The 26,447-nt window shown below is 54.2% G+C and overlaps 1 protein-coding gene across 1 annotated transcript in view; it reads right to left on the bottom strand.

Annotated features, from left to right (window-relative positions):
- The window catches only part of APBA2 (amyloid beta precursor protein binding family A member 2), a 46,519-nt gene that overhangs the window by 2,594 nt on the left and 17,478 nt on the right, over window positions 1-26,447 (bottom strand). Inside the window, exons 4-10 of the mRNA XM_055555786.1 lie at window positions 17,009-17,154; window positions 14,262-14,348; window positions 8,776-8,961; window positions 4,790-4,969; window positions 3,777-3,989; window positions 2,364-2,483; window positions 1,076-1,216 (exon numbers count right to left, since the gene is read on the bottom strand). Coding sequence (XP_055411761.1) covers window positions 1,076-1,216; window positions 2,364-2,483; window positions 3,777-3,989; window positions 4,790-4,969; window positions 8,776-8,961; window positions 14,262-14,348; window positions 17,009-17,154 — 1,073 coding nt within the window. The remainder of the gene's footprint in view (window positions 1-1,075; window positions 1,217-2,363; window positions 2,484-3,776; window positions 3,990-4,789; window positions 4,970-8,775; window positions 8,962-14,261; window positions 14,349-17,008; window positions 17,155-26,447) is intronic.

The raw sequence follows: 26,447 nt of genomic DNA, 5'->3' as shown, positions 1-26,447 counted from the left end.
ATGCTCTCCTCCAGGGGATCTTCCTGACCCAGAGATTGAACCCACGTCTCCTGCACTGCAGGCTGATTCTTTACTGTATGAGCCACCAAGGAAGCCTGAAGAATACTGGAATGGGTAGCCTATCCCTTCTCCAGGGGATCTTCCTGACCCAGGAATCAAACCAGGGTCTCCTGCATTGCAGGTGAAGACCCTGGTCTAATGGTTTGGATTGTTTACCAGCTACCAGGGAAGCCCCCTCCCCCCAGCCCTGGGACTTTCACAAAACCTGAGTAGGTCCCCGTGGCCCCAGGAAATGTGTCCTGACCGATGCAATCTGAAGACCCCTCCAGAAGAGAGCACCCCCACCCACCCACTTACCCCCAGGCTGTGAAGAGGAAGCCATGCCCCCACACTGCCCCAGAGCCCTCCCTCCGCACATGGCCCCTGGGGTCCCCACCACCCTCGAATCAAACCCAAACTCCCCGCCCAGCACCTGCCTTCAGACCCGTCCCCTGTGCCACCCACCTCTCTGCTCTGTCTCGTCTGCTCCTTCTGTACTGTGATCACCCAGGCTTCTCCCAGGGAGACCCTCACCTGTTTACCCTGACTGCCTGCGACACACAGCCCTATACCCCACCTCATACTGGGGAGGCCTCTGTGCCAACACTGGGCTGGCACTCCCCCAGCACCTACATCTCTCTTGAGGAACCCTGCTCCCTTTTGAACTCCCCCTTGAACCCCCCACCCGGTGACCATCCTCAGACCAGCTTCATGCCTATGCCAGAGAGCAGCAGAAAAAGGCAGGCAGGCCTGAAGCCAGCAGAGTGGGAGTGGGCAGTGCAGCAGGGCCAGCCTTCAAGTCTCCACCCAGTGCCCACCCATCCTGTTGAACGCACAGGTAACCAGAGCAAGGAGAGGACGCTGAACCCCGCCTGCCACGGGCTCCCCCAGGAGATACAGCCCAGCTCAGCTGACTGGCCCCTGAGGGGCTCTCGGAAGTCCCAGTGCACCTACATGCCCTTGGGAATTTGATGTCAGGTCCTAGAGACTTTGGGTCCCGAGAGCCCAGTTCTGGCTTCAGGCAGTGACCTCTCACCTCTCCCACCGAGTTGGACAGCGCCTGGACAATCTTCTCGTGCGCGGTGGCCACCACGCTCTGCCCGTTGATCTCGATGATGCGGTGGCCTACACGGACACCGCCCCGCTCCGCGATGCCCCCACGCATGAGGCTGCAGATCTAAGTGACACGGGGTGGGGTTGGGGTGTCATCAGTTTAGTGTCCCCGCCCTGCCTGCCAGCCTCCTCCTGCCCCCAAAGGTGGGGAGAATTAACCACCGGAAGGATGAAGCCCCCAGGACAGATGCTCCTACAAATGCTCTGCTGACTCACAAACTGAGAGATTAATGATTTAGAATGTGCTTGGAAATGGCTGTGGGAGAACCTGCCCCTCCATCCTGGGGCCTCTGTTCCTGGATCGTAGTGGTACACAAGTAAAGCCCGTTCTGGAAGATTCTCCAGCAGCCACTCTGCTCTTTCCAGTGAAGACAGTCACTGCTACCCCGGCCAACAAATGTACCTCCCCACACTCCTGCACCAGGTAGTGACGGGGGAAACTGTCTCCTTGGCAGTCCTGTTTCTGGGACGCTCTCCTTTTGTGTTCCCGGGAGGAGGGGACATGCACATCCCCCTCACCTGACACCATGCACCCCACAACCTCCTCCTGGGCTGGCCTAAGCAATGTGGAAATGACCAGCCTCCTCTCTTCCATCCTCTGTGGCGAAGTCCCAGCCTACTGGGACCTCTGCAGAAGGAACCACCCAGGAAACAGAACTGGTACAGCTCAAAGAGAAGGTGGGACTCTGGAGGGAAGAGCCTGGCTGAGGAACAGGCAGAGTTTCAGCCAGACCAACATTCATTGAACCTAGCATCATCTACTCCTGGAGGCCCTCCTGTCCTGCCTCCAGTGCCTGGGGTCACGGCTGGCACAGTGCTGGAACTGCAAGCGAAGCACTGAATGGGCAAGTGAATTAAGGAGTGAATGAATAAACACAGGAATGAGCAGGTGTCTTTCGCACATCTGACTCTGACGCTGTCACTGGCTGCGTCCCAAATGCAGAGGTAGGAGGGCTCTCCTCCACTCCAAAGCAGGGGTCTGCAGAGAACACCACCACCGGGATAGGGTGCCCCGGGGGGCTGGAGGGACCCAGTCCACCTGTACGCCGGCCCACCCACCCTGCCTGGCCTGGCTGCTGGCCGGAACTTGCTCCATCAGACAGGAGCTGTTCTGGGGCAGGGGGTCGGAGGGCACACAGACAGCTGCCCCCGCCCCCTGCAACAGCCATCCACGGGCACAGCGGAGGCTGCCGAGGGCCGAGCGGACTCACGATGCCGTTCTGCACGCTGAAACCCAGCTGGTATTTGAGGTCTGGCCGCTTGATGAGGACAGTGGTGACTGGCGGGCAGCTGACGATGTTGAGCTTCACCTGTGTCTGGTTCTTCAGACCCTGTGAGCAGGAACACGAGGGTCTGAGATGCTGCTAGAAAGACAAGTTCTGGGGCCCGGGCTGGGGGTGAGCTGGCTGCAAGGCAGAGCCCTAGGCACAGAGGGACAGAAGCAGGTCCCTCTGGGCACCCAGGTCCCCCTGTGCGTGGATGCAGGCCTCACCCTTACCCGATGCAGGGGTGCCGGCCATCCCAGGCGGCAGTGTGTGTCGGGGCTCCCTGTGCTCTGGTGTGCCCTTTGACCTGGGCAAGTATAAGCTGCCCTCAGGGCCAGAGGCCAGGCTCTGAGTACCCCTGTGCACAGCCAAGAAGCTGGCACCTGGTCACCTTCAAGGGTCACGAGAGGGGCCCTCACCAGGCTGCATTCAGGGAACCTCCTGTTTGCAAAGACAATGAGGGCCCCATCCAGAAAACAAAGTGTCCTCCAGAGAAGGACCCTCGTGCTGGAGTCAGGGCAAAGAAATCTGCCAGTGGGAGGCTCGTGTCTGCACCAAGACAGGCCAGTTCAAGCCAAGGGCCACCTCAGGCCCCAGGGGACAGTGAAAGCTGCAGCCACAGTCCTGGGACTCAGTGGAGGGAGGGGGAGAGGCCTGGCCTGAACATGGCTGCAGGGAGCTCCTCCCTCATGCACATGTGTGCACACATGCATATGCACGCATACACACAAGCCTCCATCACAGCCCAGGTGAGAAACTTGCCCAGGAGCTTCAGCCTGCAGAGGGAGGGTCCTGGCTGGCCCAGCCTCAGCACCTCTGATGGAGGCCTCTTATATGTCTCTCTGTCTATCTAGCTACATGATACCCACTGGGTCCTCAGGTCCAGAAGCCAGCTCACAGAACTTCATCTGTGAGTGACAGTGGGGTGGGGGTCCATCCTCCAGCTGCGAGACCGCAGTGTATCATTTGATGAGACACCTGCAGGTCCTCCGGTCAGATGGGGAGAGCAACACCCCAGCTCAGATCCAGCCTGGGGACCCACCTCCTCAGGTGTCCAGGAGGTGTGACCGTCAGTGAAAAGTCCCAGGCAAACCAGGACAGCCTGGTCACCTGACAGCTACAGGTCCTCAGGCCTTTCCTGGGATCACCATGGTTCAGGAGCCAGCTAAGTGAGAGCAGACAGCACCTCCCTCAAGATCCCCACTGTGGGGGTTGGAGGCAGGTCCCTCTTTGATTTGTCAGAGACGTGGTGCAATTTTGGGTTCAAAGTCACTGGGTGGGTCTCTCTGGGCTCAGCCTCCCTGAGGGTCAGTGGGGATTACAAAGCATCACGGATAAAGCGAGGGGCCCCGTGCCCACCTTGATGATGCCCTGGCAGGTGGCGAGTGGCAGCCCCACCAGGCTGGTGCCGTTAATGGACATGATCTGATCACCAATGCTCAGCTTCCCCGAGCGGGCAGCCGGGCCTCCATTCATCATGTTGGCCAGGATCACGGTGGGCAGGATGGAGCCCCAACCCGACTCCACCACCACCACGCCCAGGATTTCACCCTTGTGCTTCTCCAGCTGCAGCTGCAAGGGAATCAGCAGAGTAAGAGGGGCCTGCCTAAGACGGGGCTGGGGTAGGCCTCTGCCCAGCACCCACAGAAGGACCAGCCCCACCTGGGCTCTCCAAACCAAGGCCACAAATCCTGGCCCACCAACCATCCCCCTGGCCTCTCCCAGCTCCAGCTCCCAAGCCCTCTCAGGGCCCACTCCTCCATCCTGTGAACCCAGAGCACAGACCACCCCCAGCCCCAAGCTTGGCTCCAGTGTCCAGGCTCCCCTCACCTTCCCAGACCCACAGAGGCCAGAGGTACATTCTCAGAATCCAGATGCAAAGCCTGCCAGGCCTCCAAATTCATCTAGAAAAGTCCTTCATTTTCTCTCCGCCTCTCGGATCACTCTCAGAGAGCTGCCTGTCAAGCACTCATTCACTCAGCAGCAAGCCAGGATTGTTCACATTTACAAGCAGGCAGGGTACAGGCCACCCCGGAATTCCCCCCTCTGTCTCAGGAGAACTTTCTAGAGAGCCCTGAGCAAGCCCATGGGAGCCTGTCAAGGCCCCACTACGAGAGGCTTCCTAGCCCACTCCCACATGCCTTCCAGAAACACCACCAGGGGCTGAGCCCCTGGCTAAGAGCAGCAATAAAGGGCACAAGTTCAGAGTCATTAAGATGGACTGTTGGCAGCTCCTCTGCTCTAACAGCACCACACTCTTCACACACAAGTACTCGCTACAAAAGCGGGAGCCAGAGGGACGCTGCCCACACACCAGGAAGGCTCACCCTGGCCCCCTGCCCAAGAGCCCCTTCCCGTCCCCAGTCACCCACCTCCTTGCAGTTCTCCGAGTTGGAGAAGTGGATGAGGTCGTCGTTGTACATCTCCTGGGTGTTAATGATGTCACTGTACTCCTTCTGGCTCAGGTCCTCGGGGTTGATGCCGTTGGCCCGCAGGAACTCCTGGTAGGCCACACTGAAGGCCTGGCCAATGGACTGGGCGATGAGCTGTGCCTGCAGGAGAGGGGAGGGGATGGAAGAGGGTCGGCCACGGGAGACAGGCAGGCACACAGGCCTGGATGGGGTTGGGAGGGGGGCCCTGGCTGGGCTCCAAGGAGCTGCAGAGAAATGTGGCCCGGGTCTCCGTGGGGGGAGCCCTTCTGCTGCCGGGCACCCTGCCTGCCCCTACCCGAGCTGCCCTAAACCTCAGACATCCTAAGACAAAGCCTATGTCCAATAAAGTCTGAGGAGATTATGAATTATTTGCTAATGACCATAATTCTGTTGCTTTTCCTGGTGACTGTGTTGTATTTTCTTTCCACTCGTCTTATTCCAGATGCAGCCTAGAGGTGTGTCCTGTTGGGGAACATCACAGAGGCTGTCAGTCATCCACCCAGTATTTATTTCTCCACAGCAGCAGGACCCAGTCCATCAGGGGCAGGAGTGGGGGCAGGATGTGTGCCAGTCACTCTCGTGGGGGTGTGGATATGCCAAAGTGAGGCCAATGAGAAGCTTGGGCCCTTGCAGACAGGGCACAGGGCAAGGCACAGAGCAACTCACTTCTTTCTACTTCTCTTTTTCTAATATATATATACATAAATATATATATATATATTTATATGTGTATATATATATATATTTTTTTTTTTTTTTGGCCATGTCACACAGCATATGGGATCTTAATTCCCTGCTCAGGGATCAAACCCATGCCTCTTGCAGTGGAAGCGTGTAGTCTTAACCACTGAACCACCAGGGAAGTCGCCACACTTCTTTCTACATCGATGGGACCATCTCTATGGACTGGGTTGGACCCCTAACCCTGCAGAGGTCTGGACACTGAGCAGCACTGCACGAGCTAACACACCACCTGCTGGTGTGCAGATGAAGGACTTTGAGAGGCGAGGGTAAAGACTCAAAGAGTTGGGTAGCCAGGGGAGAGCAGTGCGACCCTCGGCAAAAACCTCAGGTCAACATGACCCAAAACACGTGGAACTGAGGGTCTGGCCCAAGTCCCATTCTTGCTCTACATGCTGCACGATTCTCAGGCTGCAAACAAATAAGCCTTTATGAAAACCTGGGCTGGGCCAGGTAACAGAGCCAGAGCTCGGAGCCCTCTGATGCTAGACTGCACGGCCTTCCCACATTGGGCCCCGAACGGTCTGCAGGAGGGAAGCCCACGTCCACTCAACAGGACCCAGCCCTGCTCACCCTTGGAGCAGCATCCTGGCAGTTTGGCCACTCTGCTCAGAGGGAGGACAGAGTGTGCTCAGTCGCAGGTGTGGAGCCCTGCGGCCACCAGGTGGCGCCACTGGCCCGGACGCATGCAGAGCCTCAGGCCAAGCAGAGGATCCTGGCCTCCAGGAGGAGGCTTGTCTGTGGGTGGAGGGTGAGGGCGCCCTGGAGGCCCAGACGTGCCCTGATCTGCTGAGGTCTCAGGTTTGCTGACACTGACCACCCCCAGGCCTCTGACTGGTGTCCCCTGACTAAGAAGGGGTTGAGCATCACTTAGTGCTCTCCTCTTCCACTGCCCTGAGCCTGCCCTTTGAGCTTTACCTGGATGGCCCCCCACCACCTGGGGAGCTTCTGAGGAATGAGGTGGTACACGCCTGGGCTCCGTGGGGCTCACTCCGGGAACCTCAGCATCTTCCCACCAGCTGCTGGCTGCAGTCTCCCATCCCCTGTCTGCCCTCATCCTGGCAGCCCTCCCCCTGAGTCCCAAGGGCCCTCCCTTGTCCCGTTCCCCAGGTCACAGCCAGGGCCATGAGCCCAGAAGGTGGGCAGGTGTAGTGGGCCTCCCTGGGGGGCAATGGAGGCTGACACTCAAAGGGGCCTCAGCACTCTCACCTCTGTGGCTCATCTGTGCTGGTTTCCACTTAACAGAGGGGAAACAGAGGCTCTGAGGGGGCTGCCAGAGTCCTAGCAGCCATGTTCCATTTCCCCCTTCTGCTTGCACGGGACCCTTGGATACTTCACTCACCCTGGCAGCCCACCTGGTGGGGCCATCATCAGGGCCCGATTCTCCAGGGGGCTGCTCTATCCTCTCATGCCCCTCCCAGTCCATCTTTCCCACACACGTTCAAGGGCCACTTGGAGCCCCACACACTTCTGCCCTTGCTCTCAGCCTCCTCTCCCAGTGAGAAACCAAGACCACAGCAGCCCTAGGACATGGCAGGCAGCTCGGACACTTCCTGCTCCCGGCACAGGCAGGCTGTTCACCCGACTCACCTGTGTCCTGCCTCACCCCCATCAACCATGGCCCTTCTCCAGGACCCATCACAACCCCCCATGCTGAGTCTCTGAGATGCCTCAAGCCATGAGCTACACAAACATGTCCATGCAGGAGTCCACAGACATCTGTGTAAGGTGAAAGGAACACAAGTGTGCACTAGTGCATCTGTATGTAAACTTCCTCTCCTATCAACATCATTGCTTCAAAGCACTCGCACTTGACTTCAACTTCTTAGCAGAAACGTCACTGCCCCGACCCACCCTGCTCAAATCTGAAAACACCGGGACCCTACTCCACTGCTCCAGGTCCTAGACACTCTCAAGTCCCTTGGTGACTGAGAATGCCCCTTCCAAGTGTCCACGGAGGGGAGAGAATTTATTAAAATCGTACCCTGCCAACAGCCACAAGAACAGCTCAGCACTGCCTCCGGGGTGGTCCTGAGTCAGATCTGCTCGGGGCGCCCCAGAGACCACTCTCACCTCCTGCCCTCCTGCTCCCTTCCCCCGTCCCTTTCTCCCTCTTCTAGGCTCAGAAAGATGCTCTCATCCCACCCAACACAGGAGTCAGCAGGGTCATGGTCTGTCGTGAGTCTGTAGTATTTTAAACATCAGAATTAGAGTTGACCCCTGAACAAAACAAGGGTTACAGGCACTGACCCTCTGAACAGTCTAAAAAAATCCATGTCTAACTTCTAGTCAGCTCTCTGTACCCAACCAGTCAATCCTACAGGAAATCAACCCTTAATATTCATTGGAAGGAATATTGGATATTGGAGCTGAAGCTCCAATACTTTGGCCACCTGAAGTAAAGAGCCGACTCATTGGGAAAGACCCTGATGCTGGTAAAGATTGAAGGCAGGAGGAGAAGGGGATGACAGAGAATGCAATGGCTGGATGGCATCACCGACTCAGTAAACATGAATTTGAGCAAACTCCACAAGATAGTGGAGGACAGGGAAGCCTGGTGTGCTGCAATCCACGGGGTCACAAAGAGTCAGACATGACTGAGCAACTGAACAACAATTTATAATCAGCCCTCTATACCCACAATTTCCCTGTGTCCATAGTTTGGGATCCGAGGATTCAAGCAAAATGGCTCGTGCAGCGCTGCAGCATCTACAGCTACAAAGGTCTACGGGTAAGTGAGACCTCATGTTCAAGCCCATGTTGTGCAAGGGTCCCACTGGATTTTCCAGCTTCTTATGGCCTGAAACAGCCGTGAGCAAAAGCAGAGATGCCTTCCCGTTAGTAACCCTCCCCATGCAGGGGTGTGATCTTCAACAGAAAAGTGAGTTGGGGCTACTGTATTTGGGAAGAACAAGATTTTGCTAAAGGACCTAGTCAGAAAGCTCCTCAGCCTATTTAATTAGGGTTCTGCTTACAAACTCCTCAAAAACTCATTTCATGAAGCAAAACAGAGCTGTATCCATGGTCTCTGCAAATTCCAAGAGTGTTACAAAAATCACTGCTTTTGCTGGGAGTGTCGCGATGGTGCACAGGATCCCCACCATATACAAGGTTTCCTGGGACACTTCGGAGCCTGTGGGGCCCAAGCCGCTGGGAGGGAACATCACACCTGCATGTTTACTCACGTCCTCGGACTCAAACACGTGGCAGATCATCTTATACTGCTTCTTCCCCTCCTGGGCCCCAGGGGTGGTCTCGATACAGTCCTGGGAGGCGGAGCGCGGCATACGGCGTCTGGCCATCAGCACCACGATGTTCCCAATGTCCGCGATGTAGGAGATGGTGCGCAGGGCATGGTCCATCATGGTCTCCTGCCAGGAGAAGGAGAGAGGGCTTGTGTTATGGGGAACGAGCCCTAGAAACACCTGAGATCAGGGGTTCCATCATGGTCTCCTGCCAAGAGAAGGAAGGAGGGCCCGGGTTACAGGGATCAAGCCCTAGAAACATCTAAGTTAGGGGTTCTCAGCCTCCACACTCCTGACATTTGGGGCTGGACCATCCTATATTTTGGGGTATCCTAGGCCTTGTCAGGTGTTCAGCAACATCCCTGCCCACCCCACTAGACACCAGTGGCATCCCTGACATTTGGGGCTGGACCGTCCTGTATTGTGGGGTGTCCTGGGCACCGTAGGACAATCAGAAACATCCCTGCCCCCACCCACCACACACCAGTGGCATCTCCTCATCCCAAGCTGTGATGACCACCCACATTTCCAGCTGTAGCCACTGGGCCCTAAGGGAGAGAGTCTCCCTAGTGGAGAACCACTGACCCCATGGACAGAGCACTTTAGGGTGGTGATTCTTTACAGTCAAGGTGATCTGCCTTCACCTTAGCCTCACAGCTTCCAAAATGATGCTCATGGGGGTGAGATGTGGGTGGGGGTCCTGTTCAGGGGAAGAGCAGCAGCTGAGGCCTGTCCCCATCCAACCAGAGGCTGTCTCTGTCTGTCTGTTGAAGGGTCCCTTCCTTGAGAGGCAGGTGCCCGGACTAGGCTTCCTGCTGAGCTGAGGAGGAAGGCTTCAGAGCCAGTGTTGTCCAGGGACAGTCCCTCCCATGGAGCTGAGCAGCCCAGGCCAGGCGACGACCCCAAGGCAGCCTGCCTGATGCTGCTGGACAGGTCTCTGCAGCCCTTCAACTCTCCTCAGGGCCCTGGAGGGTCCATCGCTCTTGATGGCCTTTGCCGCCTGACAGGAATCTCCATGTCCCAGCAAGACTGCACACAGAAGTCCTGAGAATCTAACCAGCTGGTCTTTTATGTCTTTGTCCTCTTTCCATAAAAGAAAACAGGGTCCTTCTGTAGCCTCCATGACCTCTGACTTCCTCATAGAAGCCACTTTGCATTCCTGCCTCCCTGGCGCCACTATGATTTCTGGTCAAGGCTGTATGGGGTAGGTTAAAACTATAGGAGCCCCCTTCCAGGAAGGGACGCTGCAAGGGGACAGGTGGGTGTGGTTCTCGGCATATCTCGATTTCTGGCCACTTTCAGAAACATCTGAATCAACTCCCAGGTGTCAGAAATTTGCTCCCCCGCTACAACTCTGAGTGCATGTCAACAGCCACCAGAGGGTCCTGCCAGGTCCCTGGGACAGGAGTGTGACCACAGGTGTCCCAGTCAGCCCTCTGCAGAGTGTGTGGGCAGAGAACAGTGTGGGGTGAGCTGAGCTGGAGGACAGAAGTGGCAAAGCCCCATGCCCTTCGGACAGAGCCCTCCCCACGGGAGGAGAAGACGCCAGGAGGCCCACGGTGGCTGTGATGCGGCCAGAACACTAGAAGAGAACTCGAGGACTGACATGGAGAAAATGGGGCCTCGGGAAGGGCACAATGGGACAAACATCCAGCAAAGACAGACACTCAAAACCACAGCATGGGCCTGCCCCTTACCCAGGAGGTAGGCCTGGCCAACAGGGGTCTGGGCAGTGGCTGCCCAGAGCATGGCCACGATGCTGTGGCCACCAGGATGGAGAGCCCATGTGGATTAAGGCCTGACCTTGAGCGAGCAGGCAAAGGAAATGGCGACTTCTGGTCAGTCCACTCTCGGGAGCTGATGCCCCATCCCAGAGCCCTGATCAGACACCAAAGACCCAGCAGGAGGGAAGAGAGGAGGGCTGAAAGGGAGTTCAGAGCCTCCCCATCTGTCCTCCATAGGGCCCCGCACCAAGCTCTCCTCTGAGAGTCAATGGGGCTCCTAGATGCTCGGAAACGTGTCCAGCCCTCAAGTTCTCAGGGATGGGCCCGTTCCCAGTCCCAGGGGCTGCAGTCCCCCACAGGAGCATCAGGGAGAGGAGGCAATGCAAAGATGGGCTGACGCGGCAGAACTGACACCATCTGCAGAAAGGCCGGCCCACAGGTGGCCCTCGGCTCATCTGGAAACCTGGACTTCAGGAGGGTACCCCACCCAACGTAATAAGAGAGGCTCACCACGCCTGAGGCATCTGGTCCAGTGAGCTCCAGCCTGAACCCCACTGCTGTCCAGACTCTGAGACTTTGGTGGGTGGCAGGCAGGACAGATGGCCATGTGACCAGCCCCCACAGAGGACCCTAGGAGCTGATGCTCTCTAGCTTCCTGACAACCCACACTTGACTCGTGTGGTCAGAGCTTGTGGCCAGAAAGTTCAGCTCATCCTGAGTGGCCCCACTGAGAAGGACTCAGGGTTTCCCCAGGCTCAGCCCCAGGCATCCTCTTCTTTGGTGACTCTGCTCTGTGCCCAGTGCTCAGTGACTCTCAGGCTTGAGTGCAACCATATGCTGAATCCTGGGAAGCCTCTTATCAACTTATGGACCCTGTGGTGGTCTTGAGGACCCTGACAGGTGGGTGGATGAGGGATGGGGCCAGAAGGAGGAGCTAGCCCAGACCATTTGCCCACAAAACATCAGGAAACAAAGTCCAAAGCAGTGAAGTGTCCTACACCTGACCCACTCAGGTAGCTCCCTGTTGTTGTTTAGTTGCTAAGTCATGTCTGACTCTTTGCAACCCCATGGACTGCAGCATGCCAGGCTCCTCTGTCCTTCACCATCTCCCAGAGTTTGCTCAAACTCATGTCCATCGAGTCAGTGATGCTATCTAAACATCTCATCCTCTGTTGTCCCCTTCTCCTCCTGCCCTCAATCTTTCCCAGCATCAGGGGCTTTTCCAATGAGTCGGCTCTTCACACCTGGTGGCCAAAGGATTGGAGCTTCAGCTTCAGTCCTTCCAATGAATATTCAGGGTTGATTGCCTTTAGTATTGACTGGTTTGATCTCCTTGCAGTCCAACGGACTCTCAAGAGTCTTCTCCAGCACCACAATAAGACACTTGCTCCTTAGAAGGAAAGCTATGACGAATCTAGCTGCTGCTAAGTCTCTACAGTTGTCTGACTCTTTGCGACTCCATGGACTGTAGCCTACCAGGCCCCTAGGTCCGTGGGTTTCTCCAGGCAAGAACACTGGAGTGGGTTACCATGCCCTCCTTCAAGGGATCTTTCTGACCCAGAAATCGAACCCGAGTCTCTTATGTCTTCTGCATTGGCAGGCAGATTCTTTACTACTAGGGCCACCTGGGAAGCCCATGACAAACCTAGACAGTGTATTAAAAACCAGAGATCACTTTGTTGATAAAGGTCCATCTAGTCAAAGGTATGATTTTTCCAGTAGACATGTACAGATGTGAGAGTTGGACACTAAAGAAGACTGAACGCCAAAGAATTGATGCTTTCGAATTGAGTTCCCACCAGGTGGAAGGCCCCATGAGGGAACTTGGACTCAAAGGTCAGAGGACAAGGCCCAGTTCTGGCTACCCGGGGACAGACCCATGAGGAGGAAGGGCCTCTACGATCGATCGGCAAGGGAAGGCCATGGCAGGAGCCACATCACGGTGTCACTCCTGCTCCAAGACACACGTGCTGCTGCCATTTCTGTCCCCAGACATCCATCAGGTTGTCCCACCCACTGGGCCTTGAGAAGTTAAACCAGCTCATCCACTGTGTAAGAGCCATCCTATGCCCCTCTCAGCTTCCCAGCAAGGACATGGTCCACTAGGAGACAGCAAGGGCGGCAGCACACTGAGGGTGTCGGGAGCTGTGATCCACGCTGTGGACTGAGGCTGTGTGCAGAATCAGGAGCCAGTGAGCAGGACCCTATGGAGCTGGTCTCCAATACGAGGCACATGTATAAACTCCTGGCTTTTAAAAACAGTACTGTCCAGCTTGGTTCATTTCCAGGGCCCAGGATCAATAGCCTCTCAGCATTGACAGGCACAGCCAGCACCCAGGTCTCATTTCTGTATGTCACTCCCCAGGGACATGAACCAAGGTTCCTTGGAGAGTGGCCGGTTCTAGGCCTGAAGTGGGAGCGCAAGGAGGCCTAAGAACATCTCAGTGTCTCAGGAATGCCATCTGAGACCGAGGGCAGGGCTCCAGGATGGCGCAGGCAAGCACCCAAGAGAACAACAACAGTAGGGTTATGTGAGGTGAAAGTGTTAGACACTGAGTCATGTCCGACACTTTGCCAACCCCACGGACTATAGCCCGCCAGGCTCCTCTGTCCATGGGATTATCCAGACAAGAATACGGGAGAGAGTTGCCATTTCCTTCTCCATGGGATCTTCCCAACCCAGGGATAGAAGGTGGGTCTTCCACACTGCAGGCAGATTCTTTATCGTCAGAGGCAGCAGGGAAGCCCATGGGGGAAGATGGTTATAACACAAGTTTAAGAAAAGTTCAGAAGTCCACAGTGAGAAGGAAGAAAAGAAAAGGTGGGGGGAAAGGAAGCTCTTATACACAGAGCACATTAGATAGCAAAATTCAGAACAGAGTGAGAAAATCACTAGTTTGCGTTTCCGACATTGTAACCGAGTCCGACAAGGTCGTCCCTGGATCTGACACCGCTGGCCACAGGGAGCTGGGGAACTGGCTGCTCACACACCTGGTGTCACCACCCGGACCACTTGCCAAGGGCAAGAAGCAGGGGGCCGTCACCCCGGCATCTGGCCAGCCTCTCCCGCTCATCCCCAAAGTGAGCCGGGCCCTCCACGTCTGTCCACAGCTGCCACTCTCCCTCCCTCCCTCCCTTAGGCTCTGCAAAGCTCATCCACCCGTGGCCCAGCTCCCCCAGCTCCCAGCCCCCTCCATCTGGCTTTTCTGTTCCCACAATAGCAGGCTCATGCAAAGACCCAGGTACAGGAAGACTAGAAGAATTGAGTCAGACACAAGCTGGGCACATGGTTCACAGGAAAGAGATCTCAGGACCCTCCCCACTGGAGCACCGCCACCCTGGGGACCAAGGGTAGCCCGGGTCTCCGCCCTCCAGCTCCATCTCCCAGCCTGGTGCACAGAGGCCTCGAGAGGGCCGTTGGGAACCCCGAGGGTGAGCACAGGACTCCTGCTCCCCTACCCCCGGCTCCCCTTCATCATGTCTCTATTTCATGCCCGCTGCTGCTACACCTGATCACCAGCCTCAGCCGCCCAGCCCGAGGCTGCTGCCCACCCCGCAGAGCTCACTCTATATTCCATGGCAGGGGCCGGGGGATGTCCCAAGGACATGGTCTCAGCCCCACAGAGGGTGTCTGCAGCTCGACCTGGCTCTCCTGGGAGTTCCTGAGCATGATTTTAAAGCCCCCCGTCTCCCCAGGCTCACCTGTGTGTCCGCATTTAACACCTTGATCCTCTGGGTGGAGATGAAGAGATCCACTTCCGTCAGTGTCTGGGCATCTCCCTCAGAATTCTAAGAAAGGATGGTGGAGACCGTTACAAACCTTAGAAAAAAAACTAACTCAGACAAAGGCCTGACAATCTCATGCAGGACCCCGAGCGCCCCTAGAGGGAGAAGCTCATCGGCAGAAGCAGCCATGGGAGTCTAAACGCGGGCTTCCGAGCCCATCTCCGCTAAGTGAGCTCTTGGGGCGGTTTGCACAGGACGGCAGGGGGACTGCTTCCAGGAGGCTGAACAGGAGGGGGCCGGATGCCAGGGGGGCTTGTGCCGCAGCATCCAGAGTGCAGCCCCCCACTCCAGGAGAAGCGAGCCTGCCTGCCGAACCTCTGGAACACAGCAGAAACACCAAGTCTGGTACTAGAGCTACATTTCTTGGATTCGGGATTACAAGTATCGCCAGGAAAGGCGGGGGGATGGATTTTTCACACTGGTGGAAATGCATATCTGCATTTTCTTCTGGTTTAAAGGCACAGTCATGTCAATGACTGTGTCAACTCCCCCGCCTTTCCCCCACCATCTTCCAAAAACCCTAAGGGGGCAAGATCTCTACTAGAACAGGCACTGCCCTCATAGGACACTGGAGAAGCCACCCCACAAATGCCCGTCCTCTCCTGGGTATGCCCACTGTATGGCCGCTAGTGATGTGTAAAGGAATGTTCTGGAAGCTGAGTGCATGCTCAGGGGCTGGCCCGAACCAAGACAGCCAGTCACAGGGGATTCTTAATTACTCCTGTGCATGGCGATTACACTGGCAAGCCCCTGGGGTGGGGACTCTCTGCTGGGGACCCTGCTTCCTCACGGGGACCTTCCCATTGTTGTTGGCCTGGCCAGCTGCAGGCAGACCAGTGAAGGGGCCCTTGGCAATGACCCCGAGCATCTTCCTGGCCAAGAGAAAGAACAATCCTTCGTGGAGGTCATCGCTGGCCTTGGCTGGCCGCTGAGATCTGCTGTGCCTATGCCCAACCCCTCTGGGTTCTCTGGACCCAAAGAGAAGGCTGGGGTCCACACTGACCATCCTACTCCAGCTGCCTGGGATGGGCGTGCATCTCCTCGGGGAAAGCACATCCCACTGCAGGTCTTCAAGGCCAGGCCTTCTCTGCTGTGCCTGGGGGGCACCCAGCACAAAGGCAGCTGGAGCAGAGGGGTGTGTGTGAGGTCCTGCCTTTCCTGCAGCTGAAGGAACCCAAAGAGGGGCCACTGGGCAGACAGCAGGCATCATGGGGCCTGAGGGACAATGTCTCACTGCAGCAGGAGGGAGCCCCTGGCAGGGTCCTTGGCCATGTCACCATAATGTGGTGTCCAGGTGGGTACAGGGGACTGACTCTCCTGATGCCCAAGCAGAGCCAGTGCCCAGCCAGCCCCTTGGACACTGAGCATGGGACACTTCCTGAAGTGGGAGGATGGTTAGAAAACACCCAGCATTTACTAACCAACCAGACTACTGAACAAAGAACTGAAGGTCGACCTGAGATTTTTAAAAGCCTGCCCACGCTCCAGAAATTTTCTCCATAGAGAAAGGGTCCCCTGGGCAGACAGCACTTCTCTTCATCCCGATTCAGTAAATTAAACTTAATGAGTCTTTAAATATCAGGGCAATTTAATTAACTCTGTACAGGGGGCCTAGGCACTGAACGCATCACACGGTCATATCAGAGCCACACTTTACAATGTCTACACAAACCAGCCACATCACACATGGCAGTGACCATGCTCTAGCTCACGGAGACTCAAAAAAGGAAATGAAAAAGGACAACAATTAAACGCTTCTGTGAGTGGGTGGTTTTTCACTCAAAAGTCTAGCACTGACCTACCAAGAGAATAGAAAATGGGTTTGACACATCATTTCTGCTCCTAGGGCCCTCCCTGCCCCCTCCCAGTGCACAGGACAGGCCACAGACACACCCGCAAACCCCACATCCTACACACCGCTTTCTTCTTGATTTTGGCAGCCTTTTGCATCCTCTGAGCAGCATGAAAGAGAAAGAAAAACAGGTGGGCACAAAGTGAGCTGGGTTGCTCTGTCCCCTCCTGACCAGCACAGGGGGCTCATGTCTGGAGCCCCTTTCCCTCAGCTGAAGAGCATGACCAGTATGGGGGGGTGGGCTGCAGGGGTACAGACGTCCACAGACCCCCGACTGCTCAGAGGGGCATGTCCTCAGAGCACCCCTTCTCTCTCCTGACCCTGTTATCTTTGTTGACGAGGTCCTGCCCTCCTGCCTCCGAGCCTGGCCACACCCACACTTCAAACCCACACCCACACTTCACACTTCAAGCAGCCACCCGGAGCTGCAGGTACATCAGAGCTTTTCTTGAGGTCATAAATTTAAATAAAACATATGATTTTGTTTGTTTGTTCACCTTTCTGCAAGGACTCTGGCACTATAGATACACAGACTGTCAAAAAGGAACTAGAGGATCCACACACACGTGACTTGAACACTTTGGAACAACCACATTTTACAAATTGCATGTCCAGGGGGCCCAGTGGCAGGTCCTCATTAAGGAGCCTCTGCGCCCCCAGCCCCCATATCCCTCGGCCCCGCCAGGCACCTCAGATGCTCCCGCTCTTGCACCCAGGGCTGGCGGGCGGGTCACAGCTGGATAGAAGGCCATGTCGCCCACCCCCTCCAGTGCTCCCTGTAGGGAACCCAGCTGTCCTGGGCCTCCCATACCTTGACCCGGCTGACAGCCTCCTGTGCCTGCATCATTCTGATGTTTTTGGATGGGTTCCGCTCCGAAAGCAGCTGCGTGGAGCCCAGGTAGTTGGCTGCAAAGATGATCCCGTCGATGAGGTCTTCTGGCTCACAGGGCCCTGGAACTGAGTGGGGACAGCTGTCAACTTCTGAGAGCGCGCAGGGGCAAGGCAGCAGGGCCAGGGGCCTTCGGCGGGGAGGGCGTGGGAGTCCTGCCCCCATCACCCCACAGCTCACAGAGCAAGTAACTGCACCCCAGCCAGGAAACCCTGCACGCCCCAGGAGGACAACGCCGGGCCAGGCAGTGTACCTCAGATACTCAGGCCTCCAAGGGGAGAGTGGTGTGCTACAATCCCAGGGCGCCCTTTCCCAAACATCTCCTGATCAGCCCTGAGCCCTGGGACTCCAGAGAGCCCACGAGGTTTCACTGATGGGAATACCCACCAGGCTCCAGTTGTGTGCCCTGGGGCTCCTGCAGGCCTGCAGCCCCTCACAAGCTGGTCTGGCTCCTCCTGCTCCACACGCCCCAGTCCAGGCTGGGTGACGTGGTCTCTGTTCCACCAGCTGCCTCAAGACCAGAGCTATCAACAGCAAGATCTTGAATATTCCATCTCTGAGCTGTTTAATGTGGGAACCAGTGGCCTCACTTGGCTTTTGAGAACTTGAACATGTTGGCTAGTGTGACAGAAGACCTGAATTTTAAAATCTATATGCAATCCTAATTAACTGACATGTCAACAGCCACAGAACAGGCCACTCCTAGAGGGGTTCCAGCTTCTGCCGGTGTCTCCACCCCAGATACCCGGGGTCTGTGGACTGAGTTGGGGGGCACCGAGCAGGTTGACACCCGAGACAAAGGCGCCACTTCACTGACCCAACCTCAGGCCGACATTGGACTCAGGGCAGGTCTCCAGACTTACTCTCTGCAACGTTTGCTCTCTTTAAACCTCAGGAGAAGAGCCTGCATGTGTGTCTGGGATGCCTGGAGGAAAGCTGTAAGCTTCACTCTCACTCCAACAAACCAGCTTCATGGGCTTTAGATCAAAGCTCCAAAACCGGTCACAGTGAGTGCCCACTGGCCTGAGGACCCATATCTAGGCTCACCCAGCAGACACACACACTGGGAAACCACGGATGACAAAGGGACGACTGTCTCTTCACACCAGAGCAGCAGCTCCTGCAATAAGGCTGATTCTACGAGGCACTTCAGAACAAGGTGAGGGTTCTGAAGTCTAAGAGGAACCTAATGTTAATAGGGGGTTTTCTGGGTGGCGCTAGAGGTAAAGAACCTCCCTGCCAATGCAGGAGGTGCCAGAGATGTGGGTTCGATCCCTGGGTCGGGAAGATCCCCTAGAGGAGGGCATGGCAACCCATTCCAATATTCTTGCCCGGAGCATCCCATGGACAGAAGAGCCTGGTGGGCTACAGTCCATGGGTCACAAAGAGTTGGACATGACTGAAGCAACTTAGCATGCATACATGCAATGTTATTAGGTCTTGACTCAGGAATGCCCCAGGTCAGTTTCCGTCCTGATGGCATAGAACTGGGGGCCCTGGCATCATCACACCAGGGACCCCCTTTCTCCCACTGACCCTGACATCCTCCCCTCAACAGCCCCCAGAGGATGCGCCTAGGGGCCCCCATGGCTTCCTCCAGGAAGCTCTGATTGCCTGTGTGGAAGCCTCAACCAGATCCTCTGAGAGCGGCTCCACAACCGGGGGTCAAATCAGGCTGCTTGTTCCATCTCAGGTGCCTTGGGCTCTGCTCTGAAGTTGAACAACCTTGTCCCAGCTGGGCAGGGCTGGGGGTTCCAGGGGAGGGGTGATGGGAGGGGGAGGGGTGGTGGAGGGGTGTGATGGCAGAGGGATGGGGAGATGGGGGAGGGGTGATGGGAGAGGGAGGGGTGATGGGAGGGGAAGGCACTGGGAGAGGACCCCTCCTTGTCCATCCATCAGGCACCATGGTCCTTGCTCTGCAGATGAACAACCTTCTTCCAGCTAGGCAGGGCTGGGGGCTCCAGGGGAGGGGTAATGGGAGGGGGAAGGCACAGGGGGGTGGGGAGGACTCTTCCCTGTCCATCTATCAGCCACCTGGTCCACACACAGGCACATCAGGCCTGTCATGACCCAGGCAGAGGCAGAAGTCATTTCCAACGGAGGGAACAGGGCATCCAGCTCGGGCATTAATAGTAGCCTCCACCCCGACCCTCAGTGCTCCTGACTGGGGCACTTCCGTTTTTACCACCTCATGCCTCCTGTGCCCCAGTGAGCATGTCCCCAGGGTCCATCTTATTGGTGAGTGAAGTAGAAGTCACTCAGTTGTTTCTGACTCTTTGTGACCCCATGGACTATACAGTCCATGGAATTCTCTAGGCAAGAATACTGGAGTGTGTAGCCTTTCCCTTCTCTGGGGGATCTTCCCAACCCAGAGATCAAACCCAGGTCTCTCACATTGCAAACAGATTCTTTACCAACTGAGCTATCAGGGAAGCCCTTGCTGAGCAGTAGATGGCATCACTCTGTTCTCAGGGAAAAGTCCAGCTGGTCCCAGGAGCCCTGGGGTCATGCTTGCCCAACACCCCCAGACAGTGCTCAGGGTCTGGTCCTCAGCAAGTATGGGGTAGGTGGGGGGATCATGTGATACTCTGTGCCCCCCATCCCTGGGGATGGAGATAAAGCTGAAGTCTCTGTCTTTAATGCTCCACTTGCCAGTTCCCCAGGGTAGTCAGCTCCCGGACCTTTTCTGTCTAACCCCACACCCCAGAGTAGCCTTACTAAAGGCTGGCCCCATCTGGGTGCCCACCAGATCTGGGGCCCATCAGGGGGCACAGACTTCTGATGTGAAGTCACCCGATTCTAGGCTGTGGGGTCCACCACCCACACCCATGGACCATCTGCTCCCCGGGAAAAGGCCAGTGAAGGACTGGGGGCTTTGTTACAAGGCCAGCAGACAGTCCCTCTCCATGAGGGGTGGGGGGGTCATGTCACTCCTGCCTTGCTCTTTCTTCAAATAGGAAACACTACACACACACACACCTCCCACACCAGCCCGCCATTCAAACACCCACCCAGCCCCACACGCATTAGGAAGCACCAAGGAGTGGCCAGTAGGGAGAGGGGGGGTATTTCAGCTTCACAGACACAGCTCTCAACTCCAATCACCAAACGCAGGAGCAAGGATTAACCAGCTTCATTCTAAGGCTGAAGCAGCTGGTCCTGTGTGTTTGAGTATAAACTGTCCTTATTTTGTTCAACTCCTGAACAAACACGCAGCTGAGCCCACTAGAGGGAGACAGAACAACACAGGACCAGACAGAATCTGTGTCCCCAGAAGGAATTTCTCCTACTAACTCCCTTTGCATGATGCACACGTACACGTGTGTATCAGAATGCTGCTGCTCAGCCTGAATATGAGAACAGGTGCCCGTGTGCTCCCTGCTGGAGGGAGCCTTCATGTGAAACACCCACTGGGGAATCAGAGGCCCCAGTGGCTTCTCTGAACAGGGAAGGGGTGGGAGGTGCCCAGAGCCATGTCTTGGAGCCCCCGGCTGTGCTACCTTGGAGAGATTATCCTAAAGGGAGAGGGTGGACAAGGCTTCCAGGGGCATGGCCCCAAGTCATCTCATTCAGCTGTGCCTGCTGCCCCCGGAGGTCGTGGAGGGGGTGGCTGGGGAGGCCAGAGCACAGCCTCAGATGGGAAAGAGGGTGTGAGTACAAAAAGCTGCCAAGTGCAGCCCCCAGCCCAACACACCAGATCCCCTGCTCCATCAAGCCCCCATCAAACCTGTGAAGCAGACTTCAGTGTTCTAGCTTTACAAAGGACAGTCTACATGGAGTCAAATATTTTGCCCAAGATCACTGTCACTGATCCAGGCACAAAGCATTTCTAAGCCCCTCTCCTCAACAAGCCACAGAGGGAGAGGAGAGAGCTCCTCAGGTTGAGGCAAGAGCAGGTGCAAAGGCCCTGAGGTGGCACAGAGATGTGCAGATTGCTGGAGCAAGGGGTGGGCCAATGGTTAGGACAAGTGGAGGTTGTAGAGCAAGTACCAGCCAGATATGAGAACTCTGGGGCCACACTCAGGACTGTCACTACAGGGTATCCGTCAGGAAACCTTCGCAGAGTAACTAAGGCAGCAGACAGGCAAACAGCAGAGGGGAAGGAGGGAGAAGAGCTGGGAGGTTACTGCAGGAGTCCTAGCAAGTAAGTGATGATAACGATGGTGATGATTATAGTGATGATGGTGGTGCTGGTAGAATGAAGGTGATGACGGTGGTGTGGGCTAGGACAAATGGACAGCAACACACTGATTCCCCCAGGAGGTTCAGTCAGCAAGACCTGGAAGGGGCCTGGAGGAGGAAGGCTGGAAAGCCGGCTATAGACAAGGCTGGATGGATGGAGCTGCTATTACTCCACTGAGGAGAGAGCCCTGGGAGAGGGTAGCGGGGCTTCTGAGGAAATTTAGTGGCAGGAGCCCAGAGGCCCCCAAAAGAAACTCAGGAGTCCTGGAGAAGTGCATGTAAAGTGCTGGGGAAGTGCCAAGTAAAGCTGCAGGCATGCTCTGTCCAGAAGCCCTTCTCTATCTAAAGTAACACACACTTGATCACCAGGACACACCTACAAGGCTGCTCATTGCTGTGCCAACCATAAATTCCAAATTGAATAACCATCAATCCATCAATCCAGGGGTGCTGATTAACACCCCATCATACAGCCACATCCCTGACATCCTGGATAAGCAGGTGGAGCTACAATTGCTGTCTCTGCCAAGAAATGAAATCTACCAAGAAGTGAGGGAGGAAGTGCAGATCCAGGTGGCCAGTGCAACATCTAATTTAAGGAAAAGGTCTAAAATCAGATACACTTCAATAAAATATTTTTTAAAGTTCTATATATAGACTTACATGGGCTTCCCCGGTGGTGCTAGTAGTAAAGAACCCGCCTGCCAACGCAGGAGACATAAGAGATGTGAGTTCAATCCCTGGGTCGAGAAGATCCTCTGGAGGAGGGCATGGCAACCCACTCCAGTATTCTTGCCTGGAGAATCCCATGGATAGAAGAATCTGGCAGGCTATAGTTCATGAGGTCGCAAAGAGTCATGTTTGAATTGACTTAGCACATACATACACCCAGAAAATTTCTGGCACGATTCATAAGAAATTTGACAGTGGCCTCCAGCACAGAGAGGGATTAGGGGTCTGGGCCATACAGATAGAAATAGGGAAGGCACACAGGGATTTCCAGGGTAGAAATAATTTTGCATTCTTATGACACTTGGCATGGTCCAAGCACTATTCAGAAAAAGCTTGACAAACCTCTACTAGTAAATAAATGCCCCAGTTTTAAAACATGTCCAAGCCCCATTCACACTGACCAAATGGAGTCCTGGAGACAAGATCTAACATGGTTTTGTCTATTTCTAACAAGGACAAGGCCAGGGGCGGCGGCCAGGAGGACCAATCCCACATCCAAGGAGCGGTGGCTATGCGGGCGCAGGAGGGCCTAGAGGAGCTATCCCATGTGGAAGGTCAGGAAGGGCGGTGGTGAGGAGATACCCCTCATCCAAGGTAAGGAGCAATGGCTGTGCTTTGCTGGACCAGCCGTGAAGAGATACCCCACAGCCAAGGTAAGAGAAACCCAAGTAAGACGGTAGGTGTTGCAAGAGGGCATCAGAGGGCAGACACTGAAACCATACTCACAGAAAACTAGTCAATCTAATCACACTAGGACCACAGCCTTGTCTAACTCAATGAAACTAAGCCAAGCCCGTGGGGCAACCCAAGATGGGCGGGTCATGGTGGAGAGATCTGACAGAATGTGGTCCACTGGAGAAGGAAATGGCAAACCACTTCAGTATTCTTGCCTTGAGAACCCCATGAACAGTATGAAAAGGCAAAATAATAGGATACTGAAAGAGGAACTCCCCAGGTCAGTAGGGGCCCAATATGCTACTGGAGATCAGTGGAGAAATAACTCCAGAAAGAATGAAGGGATGGAGCCAAAGCAAAAACAATACCCAGCTGTGGATGTGACTGGTGATAGAAGCAAGGTCCGATGCTGTAAAGAGCAATATTGCATAGGAACCTGGAATGTCAGGTCCATGAATCAAGGCAAATTGGAAGTGGTCAAACAAGAGATGGCAAGAGTGAATGTAGACATTCTAGGAATCAGCGAACTGAAATGGACTGGAATGGGTGAATTTAACTCAGATAACCATTATATCTACTACTGCAGGCAGGAATCCCTCAGAAAAAATGGAGTAGCCATCATGGTCAACAAAAGAGTCCATAATGCAGTACTTGGATGCAATCTCAAAAACGACAGAATGATCTCTGTTCGTTTCCAAGGCAAACCATTCAATATCACAGTAATCCAAGTCTATGCCCCAACCAGTAACACTGAAGAAGCTGAAGTTGAACGGTTATATGAAGACCTACAAGACCTTTTAGAACTAACACCCAAAAAAGATGTCCTTTTCATTATAGGGGACTGGAATGCAAAAGTAGGAAGTCAAGAAATACCTGGAGTAACAGGCAAATTTGGCCTTGGAATACGGAATGAAGCAGGGCAAAGACTAATAGAGTTTTGCCAAGAAAATACACTGGTCATAGCAAACACCCTCTTCCAACAACACAAGAGAAGACTCTACACATGGACATCACCAGATGGTCAACACCGAAATCAGATTGATTATATTCTTTGCAGCCAGAGATGGAGAAGCTCTATACAGTCAACAAAAACAAGACCAGGAGCTGACTGTGGCTCAGATCATGAGCTCCTTATTGCCAAATTCAGACTTAAATTGAAAAAAGTAGGGAAAACCACTAGACCATTCAGGTATGACCTAAATCAAATCCCTTATGATTATACAGTGGAAGTGAGAAATAGATTTAAGGGCCTAGATCTGATGATAGAGTGCCTGATGAACTATGGAATGAGGTTTGTGACATTGTACAGGAGACAGGGATCAAGACCATCCCCATGGAAAAGAAATGCAAAAAAGCAAAATGGCTGTCTGGGGAGGCCTTACAAATAGCTGTGAAAAGAAGAGAAGCAAAAAGCAAAGAAGAAAAGGAAAGATATAAGCATCTGAATGCAGAGTTCCAAAGAATAGCAAGAAGAGATAAGAAAGCCTTCCTAGGTGATCAGTGCAAAGAAATAGAGGAAAACAACAGAATGGGAAAGACTAGAGATCTCTTCAAGAAAATTAGAGATACCAAGGGGACATTTCATGCAAAGATGGGCTCGATAAAGGACAGAAATGGTATGGACCTAACAGAAGCAGAAGATATTAAGAAGAGGTGGCAAGAATACACAGAAGAACTGTACAAAAAAGATCTTCACGACCCAGATAATCACGATGGTGTGATCACTGACCTAGAGCCAGACATCCTGGAATGTGAAGTCAAGTGGGCCTTAGAAAGCATCACTACGAACAAAGCTAGTGGAGGTGATGGAATTCCAGTTGAGCTATTTAAAATCCTGAAAGATGATACTGTGAAAGTGCTGCACTCAATATGCCAGCAAATTTGGAAAACTCAGCAGTGGCCACAGGACTGGAAAAAGTCAGTTTTCATTCCAATCCCAAAGAAAGGCAATGTCAAAGAATGCTCAAACTACCGCACAATTGCACTCATCTCACATGCTAGTAAAGTAATGCTCAAAATTCTCCAAGCCAGGCTTCAGCAATACATGAACCATGAACTTCCTGATGTTCAAGCTGGTTTTAGAAAAGGCAGAGGAACCAGAGATCAAATTGCCAACATCCACTGGATCATGGAAAAAGCAAGAGAGTTCCAGAAAAACATCTATTTCTGCTTTATTGACTATGCCAAAGCCTTTGACTGTGTGGATCACAATAAACTGTGGAAAATTCTGAAAGAGATGGGAATCCCAGACCACCTGACCTCCCTCTTGAGAAATCTGTATGCAGGTCAGGAAGCAACAGTTAGAACTGGACATGGAACAACAGACTGGCTCCAAATAGGAAAAGGAGCACGTCAAAGCTGTATATTATCACCCTGCTTATTTAACTTCTATGCAGAGTACATCATGAGAAACGCTGGACTGGAAGAAACACAAGCTGGAATCAAGATTGCCGGGAGAAATATCAATAACCTCAGATATGCAGATGACACCACCCTTATGGCAGAAAGTGAAGAGGAACTCAAAAGCCTCTTGATGAAAGTGAAAGAGGAGAGTGAAAAAGTTGGCTTAAAGCTCAACATTCAGAAATTGAAGATTATGGCATCTGGTCCCATCAGTTAATGGGAAATAGATGGGAAACAGTGGAAACAGTGTCAGACCTTATTTTTGGGGGCTCCAAAATCACTGCAGATGGTGACTGCAGCCATGAAATTAAAAGACGCTTACTCCTTGGAAGAAAAGTTATGACCAACCTAGATAGCATATTGAAAAGCAGAGACATTACTTTGCCAACAAAGGTCCGTCTAGTCAAGGCTATGGTTTTTCCTGTGGTCATGTATGGATATGAGAGTTGGACTGTGAAGAAGGCTGAGTGCCGAAGAATTGATACTTATGAACTGTGGTGTTCAAGAAGACTCTTGAGAGTCCCTTGGACTGCAAGGAGATCCAACCAGTCCATTCTGAAGGAGATCAGCCCTGAGATTTCTTTGGAGGGAATGATGCTGAAGCTGAAACTCCAGTACTTTGGCCACCTCATGGGAAGAGTTGACTCATTGGAAAAGACTCTGATGCTGGGAGGGATTGGGGGCAGGAGGAGAAGGGGACAACAGAGGATGAAATGGCTGGATGGATTGGGGGCAGGAGGAGAAGGGGATGACAGAGGATGAAATAGCTGGATGGCATCACTGACTCGATGGACATGAGTCTGAGTGAAGTCCGGGAGTTGGTGATGGACAGGGAGGCCTAGCGTGCTGCGATTCATGGGTTGCGAAGAGTCAGACATGACTGAGAGACTGAACTAAACTGAACTGAACAAGGACAAGTCTTTTGGGTCTTCCTAAGCCCTGTCTAGGATGCTCTGCTCCCTCCTGACTCCCATCCTTCGGCCAACAGCACCCTGGACCAACGGGGCCCCCGTGTCCACCCAGGCCTGCTCTGGGCTCAGGAGTACTGCCCTGTCATAGGCTAATGGGGAGAAGGTGAGTGCTGCCTTCGGCTTAGGAGTCTTACCTGGAAAGGTTCACCCCAATTACTTATTTTAAGAGCAAATCAAGGCTCAGATCTGAAGTGCCCACTGTATGCTGCTGCTGCTGCTGCTAAGTCGCTTCAGTCATGTCCGACTCTGTATGACCCCATAGACGGCAGCCCACCAGGCTCCCCCGTCCCTGGGATTCTCCAGGCAAGAACACTGGAGTGGGTTGCCATTTCCTTCTCCAATGCATGAAAGTGAAAAGTGAAAGTGAAGTTGCTCAGTCATGTCCGACTCTTAGCGAC

The sequence above is a fragment of the Bubalus kerabau genome, chromosome 19, assembly GCF_029407905.1.
Source record: "Bubalus kerabau isolate K-KA32 ecotype Philippines breed swamp buffalo chromosome 19, PCC_UOA_SB_1v2, whole genome shotgun sequence".
NCBI lineage: Eukaryota > Metazoa > Chordata > Mammalia > Artiodactyla > Bovidae > Bubalus > Bubalus kerabau.
Note: the sequence above shows the minus strand (reverse complement) of the source record. Positions and strands in the feature narration are given on the sequence as shown.